The 24,988-nt window shown below is 56.8% G+C and overlaps 1 protein-coding gene across 2 annotated transcripts; it reads right to left on the bottom strand.

The window, feature by feature from the left end:
- Nucleotides 1–51: 51 nt before the first annotated feature.
- On the bottom strand, nucleotides 52–24,988 carry MAPK8IP1 (mitogen-activated protein kinase 8 interacting protein 1). Of its 2 annotated transcripts, none has more exons than XM_039552362.1 (12): nucleotides 24,869–24,988; nucleotides 17,617–17,722; nucleotides 9,839–10,072; nucleotides 6,140–6,221; nucleotides 4,741–5,613; nucleotides 4,281–4,356; nucleotides 3,676–3,848; nucleotides 3,280–3,389; nucleotides 3,039–3,158; nucleotides 1,936–2,006; nucleotides 1,506–1,604; nucleotides 52–1,074 (listed from the first exon to the last, which is right to left on the bottom strand). In XM_039552362.1, exons 1-12 carry the CDS (start codon nucleotides 24,952–24,954, stop codon nucleotides 1,002–1,004), a joined length of 2,103 nt encoding a protein of 700 aa, XP_039408296.1. In that variant the 5' UTR covers nucleotides 24,955–24,988; the 3' UTR covers nucleotides 52–1,001. The 2 variants fall into 2 exon arrangements, with proteins under 2 accessions (XP_039408296.1, XP_039408297.1); XM_039552363.1 differs by lacking the exon at nucleotides 24,869–24,988 and adding an exon at nucleotides 19,704–19,845.

The raw sequence follows: 24,988 nt of genomic DNA, 5'->3' as shown, positions 1-24,988 counted from the left end.
AAGGAGCCAGGGCCCAAACCCCCTGCAGTGGGAAACAAACAGCACAGTAGCTCTGCTCCATGAACCATCATATTTAATAGTTGTTGCCATCACAGCAGATCCAGCTGAAGCACAAAGACCACTGGCTGCAGGGACCAGGAGAGCTCTTCTACCTCCCTGGTGCTTCGCACGGCTCCCTGCAGGCTTTAGCCCTTCCCTGCCCCACTTCGGGCAGACACCCAGCTTTGTGCAGGGACTGAGCCCCGCTGACCTGGGGTGTCCCTGCCCTGCCTCTGCCACCAGCAGCTTGGGGGAGAGGGGGAAGGGGCAGAGAAAGGCTTTCCCTCTCGAGGGTATAGTTACTGCAGAGAGGTATGAGGGGAATTTTTCTCTCTCCCCAGGGCATGGATACAAGATGGAAGGGGTGGGGACAGAGGCAGGGGAAAGCTGTCTCATCTCATTCTGGCTCTGGCAGAGGAGATTCTGGGGCTTCCTCTGCCACCCCTGCCCAGCAGCCATCTCCACAGGGCCTGGCAGGGAGGTGATCCCATCTCCCAGGCAGGAGCCAGCATGTGGGTCTTGTTTTCTGTAGCTGCTGTCTCATCATTCTGCAAGAGACTGACTCTGCCACTGCAATTAAAAGTCACCCCAGATGGATGTGACGGGAAGCTGTGCCATGGTCACAAGGAGGAGATGCTGTCACCCCAGCCTGCAGCTGGAAAGGGCATGAGCACGCTACTGCCCCCCCCAACCACTCACAAGTAGGGCACCCAGCAGGTGCTTCTCCAATAGAATAAACTAAGAGTATTTTGTACAATAAACACAATTTGTCCAGCCCTCCCCCCTCCCGTCCCCCCAGCCCGAGGAAGGGGAGTCACGAAAAGAGGCGGCGCTCCGTGCCCCGGGGAGCCCTGCCCCGGGCCCGCTCCTCCTCCAGGCTCAAAGCAGCTCTTGTCCATGCACGACACGGGGAAGGGGCGAGACTGCAGCCCTGGCTGTGCAGGAGGTGCCTGTCCCAGCCCCTACTCCAGGTAGATGTCCTCTGTGGGGCACGTGTACTCCACATACTCCTTGTAGAATTGCTGAAAAGCCCTCCTGCAACACAGCACCAGGTGAAGCTTAGCAGCAGCCTCCCCACAAGGCAATTATAGATCCCCGTTTCCATCCTGACTCTCACTCCCTACCCTGTGTCCTGTTTGACACCCCAGCTCCTAGCTCCTCCTGCATTAGCCTCCAGAGCTACCCTCAGAGCCACAGGGTCTCCCTGATTCCCTGCACAGTGCATTACTTCCAGCCATCTGCCTGCAAAGCCTTGCACTGGGACTTGTTCCAGTACTGTCAGGAATATGATGCCCATAGCCCTGTAAGCCCTGGCTCTCACACAAAGCATCTCACTTGAGGGAAGAGGTGCCAGCCTGGGGCCAGGTCTGAGCCCCACATGTAGGGGGAGATGGCAGGATTCAGCCTGGCTGTCTCGTTCCTCCTGCCCTTTATGAGCCAGCCTTCCCTGCCCAGCCAGGACTCACCCTACAGACTCTGCCAGTGGCTTCGTGGACTCCTCCGAGACAAAGACATGACAGGCAAATCTGTGGTCAGCAGGGTGCTTGGTGATGAACCCAAAATATCTGAGGGCAAAGAGAGTGGATGTGATTCGACCAGCAGACCAGCAGGCACAGGTACCCCCGCCTCTCTGAGGTGTACCCCCCCCTTAAGCATAGGGGTTTGGGACCTGAACCTCCCCCCAATAAATCCTACTGGCCATCCCAGGGTCATGCCACTGACCATGTCTGCAGCGCTGGGCTCACAGGGGAAGGGGAGCCCTCCAAACTAGGGCTCTGGGAAACCTCCTTTCCTTCCTAGCCCCAGTTGTGCTACCCCCAGGGAGCAGGAAGGCAGCAAAGCCCCTCTGCTGAGCTACTGCTGTCAGGAGTGGCACCACACTTCCTTGCTACTCACTTGTTGTTCTTTGGATGGTACCCACAAAAGGAAATGTTCTTCAGCTGGAAAAAATGGCTACACTTGTTTACCTGGGGGAGAGAGAGAAGGGAACTGTCAGAGCTTTTCTCCCCACCCCCTGCAGGGCAGCTGGTCTCTGGCCACTGGAAATGCGCATTTGGAGACTGAGGAGTGAAATTAATTGGAGCCTAATCCTGGGCTGCTATCAGCAGCAGTTTCAGGATTGCTCCAAGCACCTGAACAAAGGGAGCTTTTCCAGGCAGCCCTGCTGGCTCTCACCCCAGCTGCCTTTACCGCCACTAGCTCCTGCAGGATTTCCCTGGAGGCCCTGAGTCAGACTGTACTCAGGCTAGAGTCAGTGCTGCTGTTCACCAGCACACACAGCCCTCCTTCTTCAGTAAAAAGGCTCTCTGAAACACCAGGAGATACAAGGTGAATGGGTAACTTAGAACGAAACAAGTCATTCAAGCCCGGGTGTCAAAGGGTCCCAGCCAGAAACGAAAACTTATTTATACAAGTCTAAAGCACAACTAACTTGATGGCATCCTCTAGGTACAAGCAAGATTTGTAGGAACCTCAGCCCAGCTCTGTCACAGCACTCAGAGTCATGAGCTACTCCTATCCCCCAGCTGGAAGGGAGGTTTCCCATCAGCTTGCTGCAAAACCCTCACTTGCCTTTGCTCAGCATCCCAACGTGCTCTACTAGGCTACTTATGCAGAATGCTAATCAGCAGCCTGCCCTTGCCAGATAAAGAGATTACAGGGCAGATCTGGAGGACACCACTCAAAATAGTAGCAGAAAGGTTTAGAAGCAGCTGACAGATTACCGGGTACAGCTCAGCTCGAAGCATCCCAGCGCAGTGACATGCCTGGCAGCTGTGAGAGCATCAGCTGGCAGTACTGCCCAGAGCTGGAGCCTTGTGAGGCATAGGAGACCCTGATGGTGGGCCTAAAATGCTGATGATGGTGTTTCTCACACCCTCAGACATGTGGTGGAGACCCTTAATTTTCATATGCAAACATGGCCTGTAGCACATAGGGCACAAGCCAGCTCAGAGCAGCAATCAGGGAAGGGATGAGATGAGCAGAGAGCGGGGCACTACCTTGCTGTGCTCCTTGCAGTCGTCAGCTTTCACAGCAATCTTGACCCCGCGCACGCTGATCTCCAGGACGCAGCTGGAGGGTGGGTTAAAGTGCACAGTGAGGCGGCGTGTGGTGGCAATCTGCGGAAGAGACACAAAGCCGTGGGACTTGTGAGCAGTGATGATGATTCCCCACTGAGGCTCTGCCCTGCTGCCAGAAGGAGCGGGCGCTCCTGCTCCCTGGGATGGTGTGGGACACTACCTTCTGCATGGCCGCGCAGAGCACATCATTGCCCTTGTGATAGGGAACCTGCACAGAGCCAAGGAACTTCACCCGGAACTGGTCCACCCAGTCGCTGCTCTTGGCCAGAGCTGGAAGAGAGAGCACATGGCAGGGATCATCTCCAGTGACCAGGTATATGGGCTGAGCCCCACCTCCCCCCCCATCTCCCAACCCCTGTGCTTTTCCCTGCCCAAGAAAAGCTTCCCTCAACACCAGGTACCAACTCCCAGCCTCACAGCAGAAGCCACTCATTGCTTCCTGCTGGATGCCCAGTTTGGTCCTCCCCCCAGCCCCCTGCTCAGCACCAGACTGCTCAGCAGGGAGGATGTGGTACAAGATGGAGACATCAGCAGTCTGCACACAGAGGCTTGGTACCTGTTACATGGTCTGTGTCCTTGGTGACTTCAATAGCATAGTAGGCAGGAAAGATGCCCCGATCTCCTGTGCGCATGTTGTAGGCCTCATACCAATAATCTTCTGCCTGTACCTCCACCAGCAAAGGATCATCCACCTCCAGCTCCAGCTCGTCTGCGTGGCGAGGCACAAACCTGGGCAGAGAGGCAGTAGCAGCTGGCTGGCTAGCAGTGCTGGTGGCCTTCTCACTGGCACACTGCTGGGACACCCACCACCAACCCAGGCAGTGCCCTGGTAGCCATAGAGACCTGACACGCTAAATAAAGCATTGGAGGAGGTTTGGGCTCAACAGGCAGCAGCATCCCAGCACCTAATGCAAGGGTATCTCCTATTGCACCACCCAAGCTGCTCCTCAGAGGCTCCAGCTGCCCTCGGAGGTCTTGCCCACGCAGCAACCTGGGCAAATGTTGCTCCTGGGCAGGGCATGAGTTACAGGCACTGGTTTGTTCCCCAGGGCTTCCCACACCAGAAACACTGGAGTTTGTGCTAGCCCCACCTTGGCGGGAGTGCAGCACCAGCTTTCCCCTGCGAGAGGCTGGGGACACTGCCTGTGCCTGCAAGCTCACCTAAAGACAGCACGGTGAGTCTGCTCCTGCTCCTCCCCGTTGATCATGCAGGAGAACAACCCAAAGGACTCAGCACCTGGGGATGAAGGCAGAGGAGGACATGTCAGCATTGAGGGATCATCATCACAGCCAAGAGGACATGGGCTAGGCAGTCTGTTGAGGCTCCTGCAGGATGGCTCATCCAAGATAAAGCTATGTGCTGCCACAGGTGGGAGAGGCATAGCTGGAGCTCCTGAGCAGCCTCAAACACCTACTGCCACCCCCATCTGACACTCACAAAGTTTTTCCGAGCCCCACCATGCCTCCTGGACTACCAGGGACAAAGCCACAGGCTGCAACAAGCAGAACTGGGGCTCATGTCTGCTGGTGGCTTCCTATCTCCTGAGCGTGTACCACGGACAGGCAGGGCTGCCCAGGCAGGCAGCCACCAGCCCACCTCCCCCCAGTGCCCAGCACTCACTGGAGGACCGTGCCCGGCCACTCATGAAGACATTGAGGAACTTCTTGGAGAAGTGGATGTCTGCCTCGGGGGTGGAATCCTCGGAGAGGCAGACTGAGTCACGCTTCAGCGCATCCTCCTCATACTCCTCGCCAATGGCCGACTCATAGGGTGAGGAGATGCAATTGTCGTAGACTGTGGCCGAGTCGCTCTCATCACTGTAGCCCGAGTAGCACTGCTTGAGGCTGACCAGCTCCAGCTGCACGTTCTCATCCACCACCAGTGTGTATTTGACAGAGTCATAGGAGAGGGCACTGGTGTCCGAACTCACGGAGGCTCTCTGGAGGTTGTGCCCTGGCCGGGAACCACCACTCCCACCACCACAGGAGGCCCTGGGCAGGTTTGTCTTGTCAGGGGAGGACATGTAGTCCAGCACCTCGTCCTCCTCGCTGATGGAGGGGTTGGTTTTCCCTGCCAGGGCTGAATAGCCGGAGGTGTCAATGTCAGAGCTGATGGACATGCGGTTCTCACTAGACTGAGACAGGAACGGCTTGTCAGTCTCCAGGGGGTCCGAGTTCTTCTGCACGGGTGTCAGGTAGATCTCCTCTGTGGCCTCCAGCCTCACATCCGTCTGGTAGCGGATACGGTCCCGGTGGGCCTCGGGGCCCCTCGTTACCACCACGACGCTGGCACCATGTGGTGGGGCCCGGCTGGTGGCCTGGTGCTTCTCGGGCAGCCGGGACGAGGCAACGCAGGCTGGGGCCATCTGTGTGGCTGCTGTGCGCCGGCATGGGCTCTCCGTGGATATGCCCCGGTCTTTGGTGGAGGTTGTGCTGTTTTGGTGATTGACCTCATCACTCAGGCAAACGTGGTCATGGGGAGGGGTCTGCTCACCTGGAGGGAGAGGAGAGCAGCATTGACAGCCATGCAGAGGGGGAAGGTGTCCAGGGATGCCACCCAGACTCACGGAATCATAGAATCATTTCAGTTGGAAAAGACCTCTAAGATTCTCAAGTCCAGCCACTAACACTGCCAAGTCCACCACTAAACCATGTCTCTAAGCACCACATCTACACAATTTTGAACACTTCCAGGGACGGTGATTCCAGCACCTCCCTGTTCCAACGCTTGACCAACCTTTCAGTGAAGAAATTTTTTTGAATATCCAATCTAGACCTTCCCTGATGCAAATTGAGGCTATTTCCTCTTGTCCTACTGCTTGCTCCTTCGGAGAAGAGAGCAACTCCCAGCTCACTAACAACCTCCTTTCAGGTAACTGTGGAGAGCAAGATGGACATGCATCCTGCATCCATGTGGTATGTTTTCCCCAACCTCCTGCTCCAGCACCACTTGCCTCAGGCTCCTGAGCACCATGAAAGGGTGCAAGGAGCTGACCCTGGCCAAAAGCCTGAGAACTCACCCGTTTTCAGAGGGGACGATGACCGGGACACCCGCTCCTGCCAACTGTGCTTTTTCCCCAGAGAGTTGTTATTGAGAGTGTCCTGAGGAGAAGAACAAAGCTGCCTTATAGCCCAAACAGTAAACAGCATGTGGCACAGTGGCACCCATCCCTCCCTGGGTCCACAGCATCCACTCAGCTCCCCTCTCAGCTGGGCATGCTGGGGCATGTGATGCTCGGGGAGACCCCCCGCCAGCCCCACGTCTCACCATGATGCTGCTGCAAGAGCTGGCATGATGGCTGAAGCAGGGTGGGCAAGGAGCCAGCTGGGCTGAATTCATCCACCAGGGGAACTCAGCTGCAGGAGCCCATAGCTGGACAGTCCCAAGACTAAAAATTCAAGACCTGAGCCTGCCTGCATGCTTTGTTCCCATCCCGCCAGCCTTGCCTACCTTCAAACCACCCAACTTAATGAAATGGGGGAAATCCCAAGGACCAGGTGTTGTGCTGCTGCTCAGCTGGGAGCCAGCTACTGGATAGACTAATGCCTGCCCCTGGAGACATCGGTATTGGGTGTATTGAGGGGCACACACAGATAGTATGTATGCATACAAATCCATACATGCACACACACACACACGTATACAGCTCACTAGCAGATGTCAATCCTGAACAGCTGGAGATGAGAGGCAGGATCAGGCCATCCACGCTCCCACGCTTGGACAAATTTCTGTGGGTGCTGTGCCCTGCCTGCCCAGCCCTGGGTGGCTGGCCATGCATGTGCACAAGGGAACACGTGCTCAGCCTCGCTGTAAGACCGGGGGACCAAAGGGCACCAAGTCCCCTCTAACGAGAACCCTCCTGCAGATGGGGGACAAGTCCTCCCTACCTGCCTCCACAGGGTGTGACATCCTGCCTGGTGCAGCGCCAGCCCTCACCCACTCCTTCATCCCCAAGTTCTCCCTGGCTGCACACTCCCAGCCCCTCCTATGGGCACCGAGTGTTTCTGCCCCAGCTGCAGCAGTGGCATTTTCCACACTGTTAGTTTTTGCTCAAGTACCAAAGCCCCACTGGGACTCCCTGGATTTTCTCACAGCCTTATCATCAACCTGCAGCTGTTACCAGCAGCACAGGAGCTTCTCTGTCCTTACTTTGCTTCCCCACCGACATGAAGGAAGCCTTCGCCCCAAAATTCCATCATGCCACACACTGCTGAACCATGCCTGCCAGATCCCTGTCTCCATGTGGGGAGGAGAGACCCCCTTCACAGGGCTTTGGCAACCTCCCACCATGGCCTCCATGAATCCCTCCTGTGCCAAGGCAAATAACAGCACGTCCCTGCTAGCCTTTCCCAGGGACACGATGGGCCGGGATGCAGGCCAGGCAAGCTGTCACAGTGACGGCCTCTGTGTGCAGAGTGCCACAGGGCCAGCACACACAAGCCAGCCTGGCTGCCTGGACTGCGACCGGAGGCACAGCTCACTGAGCCCACCCATCCCACAGGGCCCCACAGCACTCAGGGGTCTGTAATGCCCAGCCAGGGTGGAGAGACCTTCACAAAGTCTTAGAGGATGAACCTAGCCAGTAACAACTGCTGTTTCTTGCCCTCTGGAGAGTTGGGGATGTTCCTCTCACCATTTCCAGGCCACCTGCCTGGAATGATGATCACAGAGCCCAGCAGCAACTGAGACATCACCAGGCTGGATCTTGGCCTCACAAGAGCAGAGGGTGAGATGACGCCTTGTTTTGTGAATGTCCTGTCTGGCAGAGTACCTGGTACCCCAACTGGGCATTCAAGAGAGGATGCATGGCCATGGTCCCTCTTCTGACTACATGCAGGAGGAGGGAGCTGGGCAGGCCAAGAGGATGCAGTGTCTCACAACTGGAGACAGATTTCAGGCTGATCCCCAGGGGATGCCCTGCACCCTGTCCTCTCCTCAGTGCACCACATGTAGACAGGGAGAAACTGCCTCTGGCTAGAGGTAGGCATCCAGAACAGGAATCCCAAGCACCTTACAGCCAGTCTCTCACTAGATCCTACCAACAGCACTATTCTACCTGGCCAGCCATGCCCCAGTCCTGTGCCACCATCCTTGCTGGCTCCAGGCTCCTATTGCCAGCTGCAGCAAAGCCACCTCTCCCATTCCCCACGTCCTCAGCTCAGCTGTGCCCATGCCTCCACCACCACCGGCTTCCCCTCCTCAACCTACCATCTCTGCAACACCCCCCACCCCCATCTCTCTCCAGGGGCCTGCTCCCACTCCTGGACACTGTTTGGGACTGAGTGCCTGGGAGAGGGCCCTGCTGTTCCCCACCTCCCCCAGCTGGATGTGGCTGCCACATGCCACTTGCTCCTTGGGGTCCCTGCACAGGGTGGGACAAGGCTGCTGCTGTCCCCTTGTCCATTATGCTCAGTGGGGCTCCCCCCGCCTCCCCAGCCCTGCTGCCTTTGTCCCTGGTGCCAGCTGCCTGCGGGCGCCTATCCTTGGCTCTGTGCCTTCCTCCTCCTCCTCCCACCCATGGCCTCAGGCAGAGAGCTGGCATCAGCTGCCGGTGCTGGGCTGGTGACACCCAGCTCCAACTACTCCCCATCTGTCACCCACGGGGACACCTGCCTCTCACTTCATGCTCCTCGGCTGAACGTCACCGCGACGAAAATCCTCCTACTTGGCAGAAGGCAGAGCTGAACGCAGGAGGGTGGCAAAAATAGCCCTGCATGTCGCACACTTTGCGTGGGTTTGTGAAGTTTGCAGAAATGACAGGGCAAAGGGACTCCAGCCGCTGCCTGGGGGGTCAGCATGAGGGCACCAGAACACCATCCACCCCAGGGGTGACAGTAACACCATGGCTGTATGGGGCAGGCAGTCTTGGGTAAAACCATCCAAAATCTTGTACAAAATCTGAGCATGAACAAGACAACAGAACCCCCTTGTCCTCCTGGCCACCATTTTGGGCGTTGCTTTTCTGTCTCTCAAATTTTGCACGGGGTTCTGACATTAATGCTTCTCTTGCCAAGCACCACTGCTCAGGAGCTGAGGCCACCAGGTCCCCGCTGCCGGGCATGGGGCACCTGGTGTCAGCAACCTGCCCTAGAACCGGTGCTGCCCCAACCTGGGGCAGCTGGAGCCCAGCCAGCTGTTGGCGCCGGCCCTGGGCTCGCCAGCCCGTGGCGTGGTGCCCCGTCCCGCGATGGCTCATTCACGCGTTCGGTATCCATGTCTCGTTTGCTCCCCATCCCACGGGAGCCCTTCGCAGCTCCCACCCTGCCCCTACCACGGCTCTCTGCCAGGCCACTCGGACCCTGCTGGGGCACATCTCAGTCCCGACACGATTTCTCGAGTGTTCCCTCTCCACCTCGGCAGCAGGGATGAAAGAAGGACCCACCCGGCGCCTAAGCCCTCTCAAAGAACCGCCGCCGAGCGCAGTGCTGGGATGCTCGGCGGTGCGCGGGGGCGGCCCGGCAGGGCGTGCTCAGCTCCCCGGCACCTGGGGACCCCCGGGCCCTCAGTCGCTCTCTCCGGCCGGGGGACACGAGCGGCGGTGAGAAGGGACCCCCGGGCAGCGGAGCCGAGCCCCGCCATCCCATTCTATTCCCCCCACCCCCGCCCTGCCTCCCTCCATCCGCCCAAGACAAAAGCCCCCGGCGGACGGCGGGAGCATCCCCCCTCCTCCTCTTCCTCCGCACCCCCCGATCGCCCCGAGCCCACCATCCCGCCTCACCTGGCTGCGAGGCACCTGCGGGAAGAGGTTGAGGGTTGTGGGTCGCTTCGGCCTGTAGACTTCGGTGGTCCCGGCCGGGGGGTCTTTCTGCAGCGGCTCGGGCGCCGTCTGCTCCTCGGCCGGCGTGTCCCCCGCCGCGTCGATGAGGTCGAGCTGGAGCATCTCGGCCTGCAGCCGGCTGGCCTCCCCGCCGCCCGCCGCCCGGGCCGCGCCGCCCGCCCGGCTCACATGGCCCTGCCGGGATTAGCGCCCGCGATCAGGCCACCGGGCGGGCGGGACGGGCCGCCGCGCCTCCCGCCGGGGCCGGGCAGGGGGGCCGGGGCCGCCGCATCGGCACCCGCGGCCGCTGCCTTTTAAAGGGGCAGCGATGTTATTCCCGCAGCCGGGGAGCCCCGCGCCCCCTCCCCGCCTCCCCGGCAGGTGCGGGCAGCATCCTTCCTCCCTTGCTGATGGGGCTCCCCGGCACCTCATCCCCGGCAGGTGCCTGTCTGTAGGTACATGCAGCCGTCACATTCACTACGAAGCACACAAACGTGCACACCCAGGTTTCATCTCGACATAACAAGGACATTTTTTTTACAGCGAGAACAACCATTCTGCAGAACAACCTCCCCAGGGAAATGGTAGAGTCCTCATCGCTGGAGATTTTCAAGACGCCACTAGAGAGTGTGCCAGATCGTCTCACCCAGACTCCCTTTCCCACACAAGGTTTGGCCAGGTGATCCTTTGAGGTCCTTTCCAGCCTAGGCTGCCCTATGATTCTTCCTTCCAAGGCAGACTGTGCCCTTTCTTGGTTCCTGTCCTGGCAGTTGGGACTCACACAAGCATGTCATCAATTTGATAAGCCTTGGTCCACCCCCTGCCTGGAGCAGGTCGCTTGGGGTCTTGCCCATCACACCTGAACATCCTCACAGATGGAGAACTCACCACCGTGTTGGGTACTGGCACTGTGTGCTGCACTACTGCTACTTTTTCTCTCTACAGGGTTGAAATTTTCACTGCACACCTCTGAAAGGAGTCAGGTTCCTTCTTCACTGTAATGCCCACTTGGATGAGCAGCTCCATCCCCCTTGTCTTACTCATCTAGGACAAGCCTTCTCTGCCTGCTCCTTGCTCCTTGCATTTGCATATATCGGGACCTGAGGCCATATGGGAGGGATGCCTGGCACTGGCTGTCCAGTTACCTGCTGGTGATGGCTGCGTTCTGGCTGGCGGCAGCTCCACTCTTTCCCCTGTACCCTTTTGGAGCAGGGTGGCCACCGTGGCCTGTGGTGACTGTGAGGAGCAGGTGCCCCATCCCACTGTCCCAGCTGGGCCCAAGTGCTGAGCCACCACACTGCTTGTGGCTGGGTTGCTGGGCAAAGAGGCACCAATGTCCCCCCCACGTGTGTTTAAAGGTCAGTGGTTTTCTTCCCAAGGCCCCTTCCTTGCATTAACTGGAGCTTGCACATGCACAAGTTGCTGCAGCCAGCAATAAAGGCGGCAACTTGGCATCAGCGAGTTGAATTGCCTGTGTTATCAGCTGTTTGTGGCGACTGCAAGCTCATCAGCAGGCAGAGGTGGGCAAGGGCTGGTTTTTGCAGCTGAACAATATCCACGTCTTCAGCCGCGTGGAGGATGCCCCTTGAGCCATGGGAGAAGAAACAGCCCCAGCAGCTCTGGCAGCCACTCCAAGAGCTCTTGTTGCTACCAGCTCATGACCTGTCAGACAAAAGCCAGCACAGGCAGGACTCTGCCTGCTGCAGGCACAACACAAACCCTCTCATGAGAGCCATTTCCCGCCAGTGCCCCTGCTGACATCCTGCAGTGGGTGAGCAACTGGAGAAACACTGCCACTGATACTCGTCCTCTTGAGGCTTTAAACATTTAAATCCCTTGTTTTGAGCATTAGCCTCCATGCCACCAGTTCTGCATTTCTGTGACACCAGTCTTCTGTGACAAATCACATGGATTTTAACAAGGAAACCGAGGCACGGGAAAAGAACTGGAGGGAAATGCCAACAGAATAGATTATACCTAGCCAAGGTGGGTGTATTGGAGTCAGCTGGTGACATTCAACCTAGACTGCTAATGATGCTGCTTCCATAATCCTGTAGCTGTAGCAATCACTTGGAAAACTCACAGAGGGAAAAGTCCCAGAAGGATTCAGAAAAGCAGATCTGCTCATTCTGAAGAAAAGGGCACCCTAGCAGGGGTGCAGCATTCCAGGTTCAAAAGCTGGGAGGAAACTACAGCCACTGCAGGTATTATTTATGGCCTGTAGCTCAACAAAGTGATTTTGAAACCCCACAGAAATCAATCACCTTACCATGTGAGTGAGACATGCAGTGATCTGCAAAGCAAGAGGGGGGACTAGACATTGGGAAGCCTTTCTAACTGCAAGGACACTGCTCCACCAGAACAGACTGTCTCGGGAGCCCTCTAGGAACAAGTTCATGTCACCTAAGGTCATCTTGAGCATGCTTATGTCTCAGCACAGATGCAATGGTGAGGTGACTTCCCAAAGTCCCTTCACCCTGTGGGAGAGATCAGGGTGTGTGGGAGAGCAGTACCAGTGCCCAAATCTTGCAGCAGGATGAACACAAGATGCACACCCGGCCCTCAATGCAGTCACGGGGACACTCGTGCTTCCTCACAGACCTATCCCTGGGACAGATGTGATGCTGGTGATCCTACCTCCCACCTGCATGGTGCCGTCCCAATGGCAAAAAGTCCCAGTGCCCAGCAACTAGTCTCTCTCTGATTGTCCCAATGTTGTTATCCATGGTTCCAGGGGGCTGCAGCAGAACGAGCCCTGCTGCAATTGAGAGGTGCTGAGATCACCCCTGGAACAGTGGTCTAAGCTGGGGAATCACCTGCGTGGGGGCTGCTGCCCACCTGAGGAAGCTGCTTGCTTCCCTAGGAATGAAAGGCTCTTGCAAGAGGAGTGGGGTGATATGCAAGATGTTGCTTGAGTGATGAAAGGCTCTTCCCTGCTCCCCCACTCTCACAGCCTTCACTGTCAGAGGAGGAGTGGCAAAACCTTCAGCTGGGAAAAGCATTTTGTGAGCACAGGGAAGCAAGGGGGACTTGCCGAGCAGAGGGCACAACTGTACCCCCCTCCCTACCACCGGCTGGCTTCAAAGCGCCAGGAGGAGCCTCTCTGCCCCAGCCTGGCACAGCCACAGCTGGCCATGGATCACATTTATGGCACAGCCTGTGAAAAGCTGCACGGGATAAGCAGCCACTTTGGTGCCCTATCCTTTGCTCCCAGCCTGCGCATCCAGCTCCCCACCAGTCCCTGGATCACAGGGTCATGGCAGCTGCTTCCCTCTTTGCAGTGGGTCCCACTGGCCTTCCAGGAGCGGCTAGCAGCAGTGGCACACTTGGATCAGTGATGCTGAACATCAAGAGAAAGCCCCTGGCATTTCTAGCAGTATTATTATGCTGAGAACACATAGTGGTTTGGGTTTTTCCTCCACATATCTGTATCTTCATGGCTCGGTCAGACATTTTCATGGAGATCCATGAAGGCTCAGCACAGCCCTGCGTCAGCTCTTTTCCCTTTGGGTGCTTGTTCTCATGCTCTTAGGTATTTCTAAGAAAGGTGTTTCTTTTTTAAATTTTTTTTTCATTCCTGCATTAACCATTTTCCACAGTTCCTGGAAAATAGATGAGGCACTAAACTCTTATTAACCTCTGCCTGGCTGTTTGCTGGGATCCATCTTGCTGAAAACAGGGTTTGTCACCCTGGATTTCCAAACCACTAAAACAAGGCCAAACCCCAAGTCTGGTGCTTTTGTTGCAACCATCCCTCTCAGCAAACCTGACCGCTGCCATTGGTGAGGTGGAGGATGTATCCCTCACCGTGGTGGCCCCTGCTCCTTTGCAGCTGGGCTCCTGCCTTGCCATTCAACAGCCCCAAAGACACCTCTGCTCCTCCTCCGAGCCTGCTCCTCAGCCTATCCCTCGCTTCTCTTTTCATTCACTGGGGACTTCTTGTTGAAATTAAGGCTTTTTTCAGCCACATGTGGGATTATTCCTCGTTCTTAGTACATGGTCTCCCATCCATGAGGTGTGGGCCTCATCAGTGGATAGTTCCCTCTTGCACAAACATCAGTCTATGCCTCCTTGCAGTTTCTGTGTGTCTAAGCCACTGTTTCTGAAGAGCTGCTAAAATAGCCGATAATGAGGTCATCTTTGTTTTTCTGGGACCAAAAAAACCCCCAACACCCATCTCTGTTTGGGTGTTGACCTCTGCACCAGCTGCCTGTTCCTGCCACAGGGTTTTGTCATCAACCAGATCTGCCCAGACCCCCCACCTCACCAAGGTCACTGACTGTCCCCCCCCAAGAGTCACCTTCACAGCCCTCGGGCAGGGTTTATCCCCTTGTTCCTTGTCAGTCCTTTTCTGCTTGCTGCTGAGTTACTGTGCCTGCCCATCTCTCCAGAGACACACCGTTGGGCAGCTGGATGACTCCAGCCCCATGTCTCATGGTGCTCCCCACATCCTGCTTCCCCCTTGCCCATCGCTCTCTGCTCTGGTGTGATCCAGTGAGCCAGCAGCTTGCTTTCACCTCACATTGCTCCATTGCCAGGCTTTCACCAGCTGCCTGGCACTGCAGGGGTGACCTGGGCCAACCCTCCACCCTCCGTACCACAGCTGCTCTGTGGCACTGGCACCAGGAACTCACCAGAGGCAGGGCATCAGCATGGCCCCCTCACGCCCTGGTGCCAGCGTCCCTGACTCGCCACCCCCAGGCAGCCCCACACGATGCAATTAGCTGGCTGATGCTGCCCGCTGGTCATTACTGATCTGCTGTCCCTCGCGCCGCGTGCACACCCGGCCAAGCTGCTCCCTCTGGGCCTGACTGCTTCCATCAGGCAGATCCTGCAACCGTGGCGCCCCGAGCTCGCTCTGGATGGCAATCAGCTTGGAAAGCTCCCTGGCTGTCGCCTTTGACATTCGGGATTGAAAAGGCCCTCTCACAGCCATTGTTGTCACCACTTTCAGTTCTGCTCCTCGGGCAATCCTCAGTGTCCCATATAAACCATTTGGACATATTTTTAGCAGGCATTTTTCCTGAGCGTGATAAGCTTCCTCCTTTGCTGTGTTTATGAATAACTCATTGCTTCCCCTACGGCAGCCTCGCATCCCCCTCCCGCCCCAGCAGACTCTCAGTGCACCCAGACGTTTGTGTAAAGCAGCTCTGAGCTGTCCCCAGGGAAGGCATGGGGCTCGCTCCCAGAGCCTGAGCAAACCCTCTCCTGAGGGTCAGGTCTCTGTATTGCAGCACAGGGATGCAGGAATGCCCGAGTTAACTGTTTCAAATGGGCAAAAGGGACTGTTTTCCCCCCGCCTCAAGGAAGGGCTGCAGCAGTTGTGCTTCAAGTCCCCCCTTCCTGCCAAACTTCAGCCAACGGCTGGCAGTCTGTAGAGAAAAAAAAATCCTGCTCTGAGCCCAGTGGTGCTATCAGCAGTAGGGAACTGGGACGGGTAATGGGAAGAATCCAGCAACACACCCACAGTCTCTGTCTGCCTCACCTACTGCAGGCAAGAGGATCTTCCCAATGCCGGGCCCTCGCCGTGGCTGTGCCCTCATGGATGCCCAGCACTGGGTTTGCCCTTGGTTTGCCTGCAGCATTATCCCTCCTTCCTTTAGCATACACAGCCCATGAGCCCAGACTGTCCCAGGGAAGTCTGGACATAACATCCTGAAGCAGGAGGAGGCTGCAGTTGGAGCAGAGATATCAAGCAGCAGCCCCATATCTGGGAACAGAGAAATTTGTGCTGGGAAGGTCACGAATTAGACCAAGGAGCACAGCAAGACACCTTCACCTCCCAGAGATGAGGTCTGCCTGTACCTTCCTGCCTGCAGTGAGGGATTCCAAACGACACAAATTCACTTTCTAATTTTAAATCTGCGACAAATTCTTGTGCCTTTCCTGTCCTCGCTGGGTCTTTATCAGTTTTGCAGAGGAAGTATTTCCTCTGAGGGACAGAATGACGCTCAAACCACTTGGCTGCTCCTCCAGCATTTGCATCCTTTAGCATGAAACACATGGACAAAATGCAGAAACTCTGTGTTGAGAGGTATTAGTTCTTAGCTTAAATAAGTAAGTTTTAAGTAGAATGAGTTAGAATGGGTTCACAGAGTTATAATACTGTGTGATCTAGTATGTTGTTTGCTCAGCTTTACTTGCCTAGCATCAGTAGCTGGATCTGCTGAAGCCTTGAGCTGCAAGCTGTGAGTTTACACCTAGAGATGTTTTTGGCTGGAATTGAGTTAATTCTCCTAGTAATTTTCCTAGTAGCTGGTACAGTGCTGTGTTTCGTCTTTCTTATGAGACGAGCATTGATACCACACTGATGCTGCTGTGGTTGTTGCTGAGTAGTGTTTATCCCAAGCCTAGGGTTTTTTATTTCCCCATGCTCTGTCAGTGAGCAGGTGCACCAGAAGTACAAACCAGAAGACAAGGAGACTCCAGCTGTCAGCAGAAGCTGTAACTCCACAAGATAAGAACAGTGTATGGCCTGCCTGCACAGACACAGAGAAAGAACCCAGTAAGATGTTAGAAGACCCCAGACCAAAAATCACCATTGGACCAAGAGGTGCATGGGGAGTGTCTGAGGAGTGGGTGCATGAGCTGTAAGGGTACAACTGCCCAGGGATTTCTTTGTTCAGGGTCCCTCTCCACAGGCACCCAGCTTGAGCTGACCTGCTGCTGTAGCTCTAAACTATTTTTTTTTAGAAAATCTGAGCCTGGGGCTTTGCTACAAGAAACCTAGGGTCGAGCCTGAAGGAGGAGGTGTCAGCCTTAGAGTAAGTGTGTGTTTGAGTGAGGGGTCAATAAGGGCACCTGTCAGCTTCCTGGAGCTGCCCACTGCAAAGAGATTCTGGTCCCAGCAGTTAAAAGTCTCAGGTGGTGTGTGTGTGATTCCTGGTGTGAGAATGCTCAGGACGTGCCTTTTCCTTTAACACTTTAAAATTCCCTGCATTATTTCCAAATCCAATGTAACTATCAATTTATCTCCACATTTCTGCCCCCATGGCCTTCTAGGTAAGTTCAAATAGTGGTGTGAACCCCACCAGGTTCTTGACAGTGTGCTCTGAGATGGATGGGAGACCCAGCTGCAGCACCTGCACAGGCTTCCCAGCTCCCATGTTTATTCCACCTGCTGCCTGCTGGGGTCAGAGCTACCTCCTTCATCCCTGTTTTGGGAGCCTCCAGGTCTCCAGCCTCCCAAAGACCTGTGAACAGCTCTAGCTAAAGCTAGCTAGGAAGCCACAAAGAACACCTCGGGTGAGCAGAGGACAGCTCTCACCATGCCAGTCCAGCTGCATCCCCATGTCCAGGGGACAGGAGGCACAGCCTATGTGGGACCTTTGGTGCCACCTTGCAAATGCCCTTGATCCCTGAGCATGCTTGTCAGGTGCCAGATGCTTGCTGGTCATCCTGCTCAAATGGGGACATGCCCCCATGTGCACCCAAATCCTCAGGCTCATCCCTGAGGTATAAAATCAAACCCCTATAGCACAGTGGGAACCAAAATGCACCAGCTTTGAGATGTTTTTTTTGTCCCCGGAGTTTGTCTGGCTCAGAAAGGATCTGCACTGTGCTGGAGTGAGGAGAGGGCACTGCCAAGCAGAGGGGATTAGGGCCATGGCAGTGGGCTCTTTGAGGAAGCATCACTCATCTGGGGATCTGGTGGTCCTGCATGGGGGCTGATGGTCCTGCCAGCCCCCCTGGCACATTCTGCCCATCCCTATCTTTCTCCCCATCCCCAGTGCACTTACCCGGGTGGCCAGGCTCTCCTTGCAGTGCAGGCTGATTCCACACTCATCAGTGATCTCAGAGAGGTCTTCATCCTCAAACTCCTCAAGGCTGATGTCATGGGTGAGCCTGGAGGGAGTGGAGATGGCATGGTCACACACTGCCCAGTAGTGGACAGGAGGGTGCAGGGTGCCATGGTGCCATGGGCTGGGAGCACTGACACCCTGGGAGAGGCTCTCCCAGTCTCTACTGGGAAGAAAGACTGGGAAGGCAGCTCGGTCCCAGAGGGGATAGGTCTGTCCCCATCCAGTGGCTGGGCTTGGCATGGTCCGTGGCTCTTGGGAGGCAGGAGGAGTGTGTCCCAAAGCAGTCCCTGCCTGACCAAAGACAGCAGGGACCTGCAGGTTGGGAGAACATGGACAGTACAGCCAGCCTTATCACAGGAGGTTTGTTCTGCTCACACCATCCCAGGGAGCTGCTGGGATTGTCCCAGCTGGGCACAGACACCCAACAGGGCAAACGTCAGGGGTACAGGAAGGAGAGAGGCTGGGGGTCCTGACAGGGCACAGCTGGAGGATGGACCTGCTGGGACAGGTGACCACATCAAGACCCACAGAGCTTGCAAGCACAGCAAACCCCTCAGCCATGGCATGACCAGACCCTGAGCTGCAGCTGGGGGCATGTCCCAGCCCAGGTGCCTGCAGTAGGAAAGGGCAGCAATTTCCCTCTACACAAAAATCACCCCCCAGGGTTACTATGGGCATCCCTGTGAACATTGGTGCTGCTGAGCTGGCCTGCACGGCCTCAGGGGCCCCTTAGAGCTGCCAGGCCCATCCACATGGACTCATTACACCCCTTCAAAACAAGAGATATCCTTTTAGCAGCTGAAAATGCGCTGATGAGCCCCGGGAGAGTGGTGAGGTGCTCCTGGTTTCTGAGCATTAAAACATTTCAACACGGTGGTACCAAAATGCTCTCCTCACTTATTCATTACCACAGGGATAAATAAAAGAGCCCAACTCAAAAGTCCTTGGCCAACCTACTCAGACCCCTGAGTTTTGTCTGGAATGGCCATGGGCACTGCTTTGCTTGCCACCATTTCCCTTTGCTCCCAGCTCCTCCAGCTGGGAGATACTTGGGTGAAAGGGCTATGCCAAGCTCATCACCCCTCTCTGGCTTGGCCCCCAGCAGTGCCGTGAGAAAGGAATGAGAATGGTGTTTTGTGACCTGCAGAGCTCCCGCTCTCACTTTAAGCACTGCTTGCACATCTTGGGGCTCCCCCCTGCAGTGGCACCAACCCATCTTCCCTATCCCAGGTCCTGGAAAGGGAAAAGAGCAGGAGAAGACCATGGGGGAATCAGCATCCTCCCTCTATTTCTGAGGACCCCACTAGTAGTGGTCTCCTGGGGTGAAGACAACTGGGAACAACCATACCCCTGGAGGCAGCCCCTGCAAGACACATCAGGAGTGCAAGGACACAGCCTTCAGCACAGGGTGGGATGCCTCGACCCCCCTTCGCCCATCTCCTCCTGCTCCCCATGGGAGGGAGGCAATGCAGAGCAGGAGGCTCGTGATGAGCCTTCAAAGCACAGATTGATTTCTTCTCCAGTTACACGGGTCACCAGGGTGGGACATGATCCATTGCTAAAGCTCAGGGCCTCCACCCGCCATGCTGTGGGAGTGCAGTGGGCACTGCGGGATCCCAGCGAGAGGCACAGCATTGCCGAGGGGCTGCCAGGGGCCCCTGGCTCTGCAGGAGCAGCCTGACAGGGTGGCAGTGCCCCCCACTCTGGGATGGGGACAGGCAGCCCTGTCCGTGCTCGCAGGGATGGGGAGATGCTGAGCAGTTCCCCAGCACTGGCCCTGCCTGCCAGTGCTGAGGCACAGCAGGATGTGTCCAGATGCCTTTTGCCACTCTGGTGCCTGACTGTCACAGAGCTCCCTGCGCAGCCAGGAAAACTTTGAGCTCAACTGGGTGCCAAGTTTCCTCCTGTCCTGTGGCCATCACTCACAGAGAAGGGTGATGCGCCCAGGAGCAAGGGGCCGCCCCTCGTTCCCCTGCATGCCCACGAGACGGTCCCCCCTCCCCTAGGCCCAGCAGGTCCCCTACCATTTCTCCCACTGATCTTCCAGCCAGCTCTCCTCTTCGGTGCTCGACTCCATTTTCAAGGGCAGCTGCATTGAGGAGGACCCCCCTTCACTGGGGGACACACTCCCACACCAAAAAAACCCCCCAGGCCCGCTGTGAGGAGTAGTGAGGGAGATGACAGCTGAGCCTTGGGTGCCCGCTGCCTCTCTGCCTGCCCCGTCGCAGTCTGTGGCTGCCGGCGCTGCTCTGTATCCTCACTGCGCAACCTGGGGAAGCTCATTAAAAATAGATGGAATCAGCTGTCCTGGAGGGGGAAAAAAAAATAAAAAAACAACCTCCCCAGCTGAGCCAGCGCCAAGTCCCTGCACTCTGCTGGGGATGCTGACTGCCTCTGTCTGCCAGCCAGCCAGCCTGGCTCCTGGTCTTGCTCCAGCACTCGGCTCCTCAGCACCCACAGTGGGCACAGGGGATCTGCTAACCCCGTCATGGAAACCTGCACCACCTGGCCTCCTCCTGCCCTTGCAGCACTGCTGTCCCCCACAGCAAGGGGACACAGACAGGAGCGTCTGTCCGGCTTCTCAGCAGGTAGAGTGAGGTCACTCACTGGTGCAAAGGCCAGAGTGTTTCCAGCACAGCAGGACCAGTGTCATGGCCAGCTGCACTTCCGAGCCCAGGGGAGCACCTTCGCCAAGGGGCAAGCCCAGCCAGCGCAGAGCAGTGCTGCCAGCACTGCCCCTTCCCTGTCTGCCCCCACCTAACACTCCCGCCTCAGGCAGGATCATCCCTGGGCTTCCCGAACCTCTAACCCATGTTGAGGGCCAGAGAAATACCTGGTGAGCTGCTCTGCCAGCTCCCACCCCTCTTCTGCTGATGAAGGAAAGAGGGGTCTTTCCCAGGAGGGGCCATCAGGTGTTGGTGACAAACTGCTGGCACAGTGGCCTCAGATAATCCTCCACCACCCCCATGCCTCACAGACCCACTCACCCCTTACCCCATCAGGATGAAGCCAAAGTAGCTCTAGAAGATGCACCCACCATGACTCTGAGATGGGGACAGGGCATCCCCCTCCCCACCAGCTGCATCCCCTTTGATACACAGTGGGATGGCATCCCCACTGCCACCCATCACAGCACTGCTCTCCTGCCTCTCACTGACACCCACTCCAGGAGCTTCAAGTATTGGGTGCATCTCCCACCACCTATTTGGGACCCAGCTTTGCTCCTGGACAGATCAAAGTGGGTGATGTCCACAGGAGCCCAGCTCAGGGCCTGGAGTGCCCTGCTGAGCTAACCTGTTGCAAGCTCTCTCCCCACCAGTGCCACACCACTGGTGAATGTCACTCATGATACTATGGTCACTGTCATTCAGCCCCACAAGAACAGCATCCAGGACTCCATCTTCCCTATCAGCTCTGCCTGGAGGCACCTCATCTGCTTGAAACCTCAATTAATGCAATGAATAAAGAAATCTCTACCTCCGTATTACTCGCGCCCTTTGCTCCTCTCACATGGATGCTCCAGGACTTCCTAGGAGATACAAGGAAGGTTTTGCATTACCACCCCTGCCTTTCTTTCTTGCTTCTCAAAGAGGCTAAAAATACCAGCAAAATGAAACAGCTCTGACTCCTCTCATTTCCATCATTGGCAGTGAAAGTCTGAGCAGGACTTACATGTGTATTTTGGCCAACTTCCCTCTCCAGTGGCCATGGCATCACAGGTATGTGGCAGTCTGTCCCCATCTGTGAGGGTGGGAGAACCCTACCCTTGCAGGTTATGGGTGCTTTCCTGAAGGATGTGCCAAGAGGCACCCGAAGGCTGGCAGCCCTGCTGTATGCATGAGAACTGATAAACTTGGGATTCTCAGGAACTGTGAGAGCAAGAGTACACCTGCGGGTGCATGAACGGAGGCAGACATTACCTGTGCATGGTAGGAGCAGCTTGATCACAGTCCTAAGAGCAGCCTTATACTCACTCCTGGCTGCTGTGCCTCTCTTGACCCCATCCCCTGCCGGGCCACTGCCACTGCAGGGGATTTTCCACGCAGGGGTTTGGCCAGGGCAACATGCTGTGATGAAGCTGGGGGCTCCAACAAGCCCAGCAACAAGCCACACTCTGACAGTCTGCTGTCGTGTGCTGTGTGCAAGTCCTGTAACCAGCACCAGTGGAAAAAATAACACTAACCTACATTAGGCTGGCCCCTGTCTTTTTCTTCCATCTCAATGGCCACAGAGACTGCTTTATTTGAACCGAGGAGAAGGCGCCTCTGTCTCTCCATCAGAGGAAGACAGCGCTTTCGTCTCCCCTCACAAGAAGACAGGTAGCCCCATTCCGACGCCCAGCTCATTCATTGCCTCCAAACAGGCTTTCCTGACAGCTTCAGATGAGCACGACAGACACATGAAACAAACCACAGCGCAAGAACTGATTTTTGCCTCAGCCTGAAGGTGCGTCTTTGAACTTCCCAACAAGATGTGGAGAACTTCTTCCCCCAGAGACCCCCTCCCTTCCCAAAGGGCTGTGATTTCTGACAGGACTCCCCTTCCCCTCTCTCCTGACCTATGCAAATAACTCCCTAAGGGTTTCTTTCCCTAGGAGCCTTCCTGTCCAGTAGCCAGATGGATGCCCTTTGCTTTTATCAGGGAAAGCTGAAGGAGATAGCAGGGATCAGTCAGTGACCTCCTCCCAGGTTCCAGCTACATTAGAGCCACAGTCCTGGGGGCAGTGGGGCAGGCAACACCGTGAGCTCTGCAGGGCCCTGCAGCCAGCTGCACCCCAGCTGTGCCAGCTCTCCCTGCCCTCTAATGCTGGGTGGAGGGACCCCCAACCCAGAGAGGCCCCAGAGAGCCCCTCACAGGAAAGCTTGCCACAAAGCACCGCCAAAGCTTCTTAGCAGGGCAAGGAGCTGCAACAGTGTCCCAGAGAAAGATGTTAAGGAGCTCCAGTGAACACAGACCCTGCTGGGAGGCTTTGGAAAGCTTAAGGACAACAGGGAGGCTGGATGAGAATAACTTTTCTGTCTCCTAAAATTTCTTTGCTGTCTCCTAAAATGCTGTTATTCTTGTCGTGATGAACAGACACCTCTGGAGGACCTCCTGGCTAAAGGAGGGATCACCTCACCATCCTTTTCCTCCCACTTCTTCTCAGACAGCACCAAACCATCACTGCCAGGCCACTATGCTTGGTCTCTTCAGAGCTTCAGTCTCCTTGCCAGCCAGGACCAAGCCCTCTCTCAATTCAAGCCAACCAACGCCTAATGATTGTGCTGGCGTGTCACCACTCGGAGCTGGGAGAGCAGGTGCATGTACCAGAGGGCAGAAATCTGAAGTACCTCATCCTGCAGGCAGCAAGCAGGGGCAGCAGGCAGGGCTCACTCGCTGCCAGCCGTGGTCTGAGCCTTCACCCTGAACCACACTCATCGCTGCTGGGTCCAGCTCATCTGCAGGGCACAGCCCCTCGCTGAGCCCCACAGCAGGGATGCAGGACCTGGGACATGCCCAAACCAAGCTGTGACATGTAACCCTGCTTGTGTTTCACTAGGATGGCTCCCTTCTCACACGATACTCCAGCCACAACATCGCCTCTGATCTGCCAGACCTTGCCCCAGGCTCAGACACATCACTGCATCTTCTTCCACTCCAAATCTTACACCCTGATCTCGGTGCCTGAGGAAGATTTTGCACTCCTGCCTTGATTCCCCAGTTTTCCACCCAGCTGCACAGCCTCCTTCACGGAGATCAGTTCTTCCCTAGAGCAGGCTGGCAGCACACGAGGCTCTTTTTCCAAAGGTCTGAGGCACAGCAAGAAGCAGCAGCTCATTCTCCCTCCCAGGGCATCGCTGCTTGCTGGGGAGCAGGAGGGTGCCCAGGGGACAGCCGCTGCATCCAGGACAGCGCCAGGTGGTAGGCCCAAGGCTGCTCAGCAGCTCAGCCTCCGGCCCCCGGCTCGGTGGCCAAGCCCCTTTTCCGTGGTGGATGATTCCAGAGGCAGCGTTTCATCGCTGGCTTTGCAGGGTACACCAGCCATGTTGCAACAGCTCCCAGCAGCTCTCGCAGGCAGCGCTGCAATAGGAGGCAGCTGCCAAAGACCCGGAGCCACCAGCAAAGGGGGTCCAGAAACAGAGCCCTTCAAATATAAATTGCCTGAACACCACCTTTGCTCAACTGCACCCGCCTGTTTCCTCGCAGGGACCCACGGGTTCCCCAGCCTCAGGGGCTGGGCCTGATGGAGGAGGGCACGATCTTAGCTGTGGTCTCAAGTGTGGACCGGCCCCTCCTTTCCTCCCAAAATCTCAGCATGCAAAACAGCTAGTACCATTCCCCCCTTTCAGGCAGCTCCCCTCCAGCACCCCTGGGTGGCAGAGGCAAGCAGAGAGCAATGGCTGACGAGGGCACGGCTGACAGGAGCAGCGAGCCTCCCCCGACAGCAAGCGAACACCGTACCTGCAGGCAGGGGCAGGGCTCCTCCCTCACCCACCCAGCACATCCCTGTCCCAGAGCTACCCTCAGCAGGTACCAGAGGCTCCAAAACCCCCAGGCATCCCTGGCCTGGCCCATGCCATCGGAAGTCCGTGTGACAAGCCTCATTGGGTTTCGGAGGAGACACAGCCCCCTGCGTCCCAAATCGATGGGAGCACTTGGTATTGCTAAGAGGATCAATTCTGGCACTCTCCCACCGTCTCACTTGGGGTTCCTGTTTCACAGCGGTAGGAAGGAAGCAGAAGCACCTGGGATTTCTAGGAAAGGACTAGAAAAAGGCTTTCCTTGGGGAGAGGAGTGAGCTGAACCTTTTTTCTTTCATGAAGAAGAGGTGTTTGAAGAGGAGGTAAGACAGGTAAGGGGGCGGGGGTGGTGTGTGGAGGGGGACATGAGGCCAAGCAGGGGGCTGGGAAGCTGCAGTGGTGTATGGATGGGGTGAGGGCCAACATGGCTTGGGTGGGCGGGCTAAGCAGCCCGTGGGGGGGCTGGAGCGATGTCTGCGGTGGGGGTCCGCGGTGGCTGGGGCGGGGGGCAGAAGGCACGGCTGGGGCGGGGGGCCGAGGGGAGGCGCGGGCAGGGGGCAGAAGCACTGGAGGAGGCGGGGGCCCGGCGCGGCGGTGCGGGCGGGGGCTGCAGCAGATGGGGAGCGCTGCCCCGGACAAGGGACAGGGGCAGCCCCGAGAGGGTTCCGCGGGGGGACGGCGGCCGGTACCTGAAATTGGGGGGCGAGGCGAGGTGCAGCCCCAGGAAGGGTGAGGAGGCGGGCGGGGATGCAGCTCCTTTCTCTCGCTCCGCCATTCTGTGGCTCTCTCCATGCAGGCGGAGGGCGGGC

Source organism: Corvus cornix, chromosome 5 (genome assembly GCF_000738735.6).
Source record: "Corvus cornix cornix isolate S_Up_H32 chromosome 5, ASM73873v5, whole genome shotgun sequence".
Lineage (NCBI taxonomy): Eukaryota > Metazoa > Chordata > Aves > Passeriformes > Corvidae > Corvus > Corvus cornix.
Note: the sequence above shows the minus strand (reverse complement) of the source record. Positions and strands in the feature narration are given on the sequence as shown.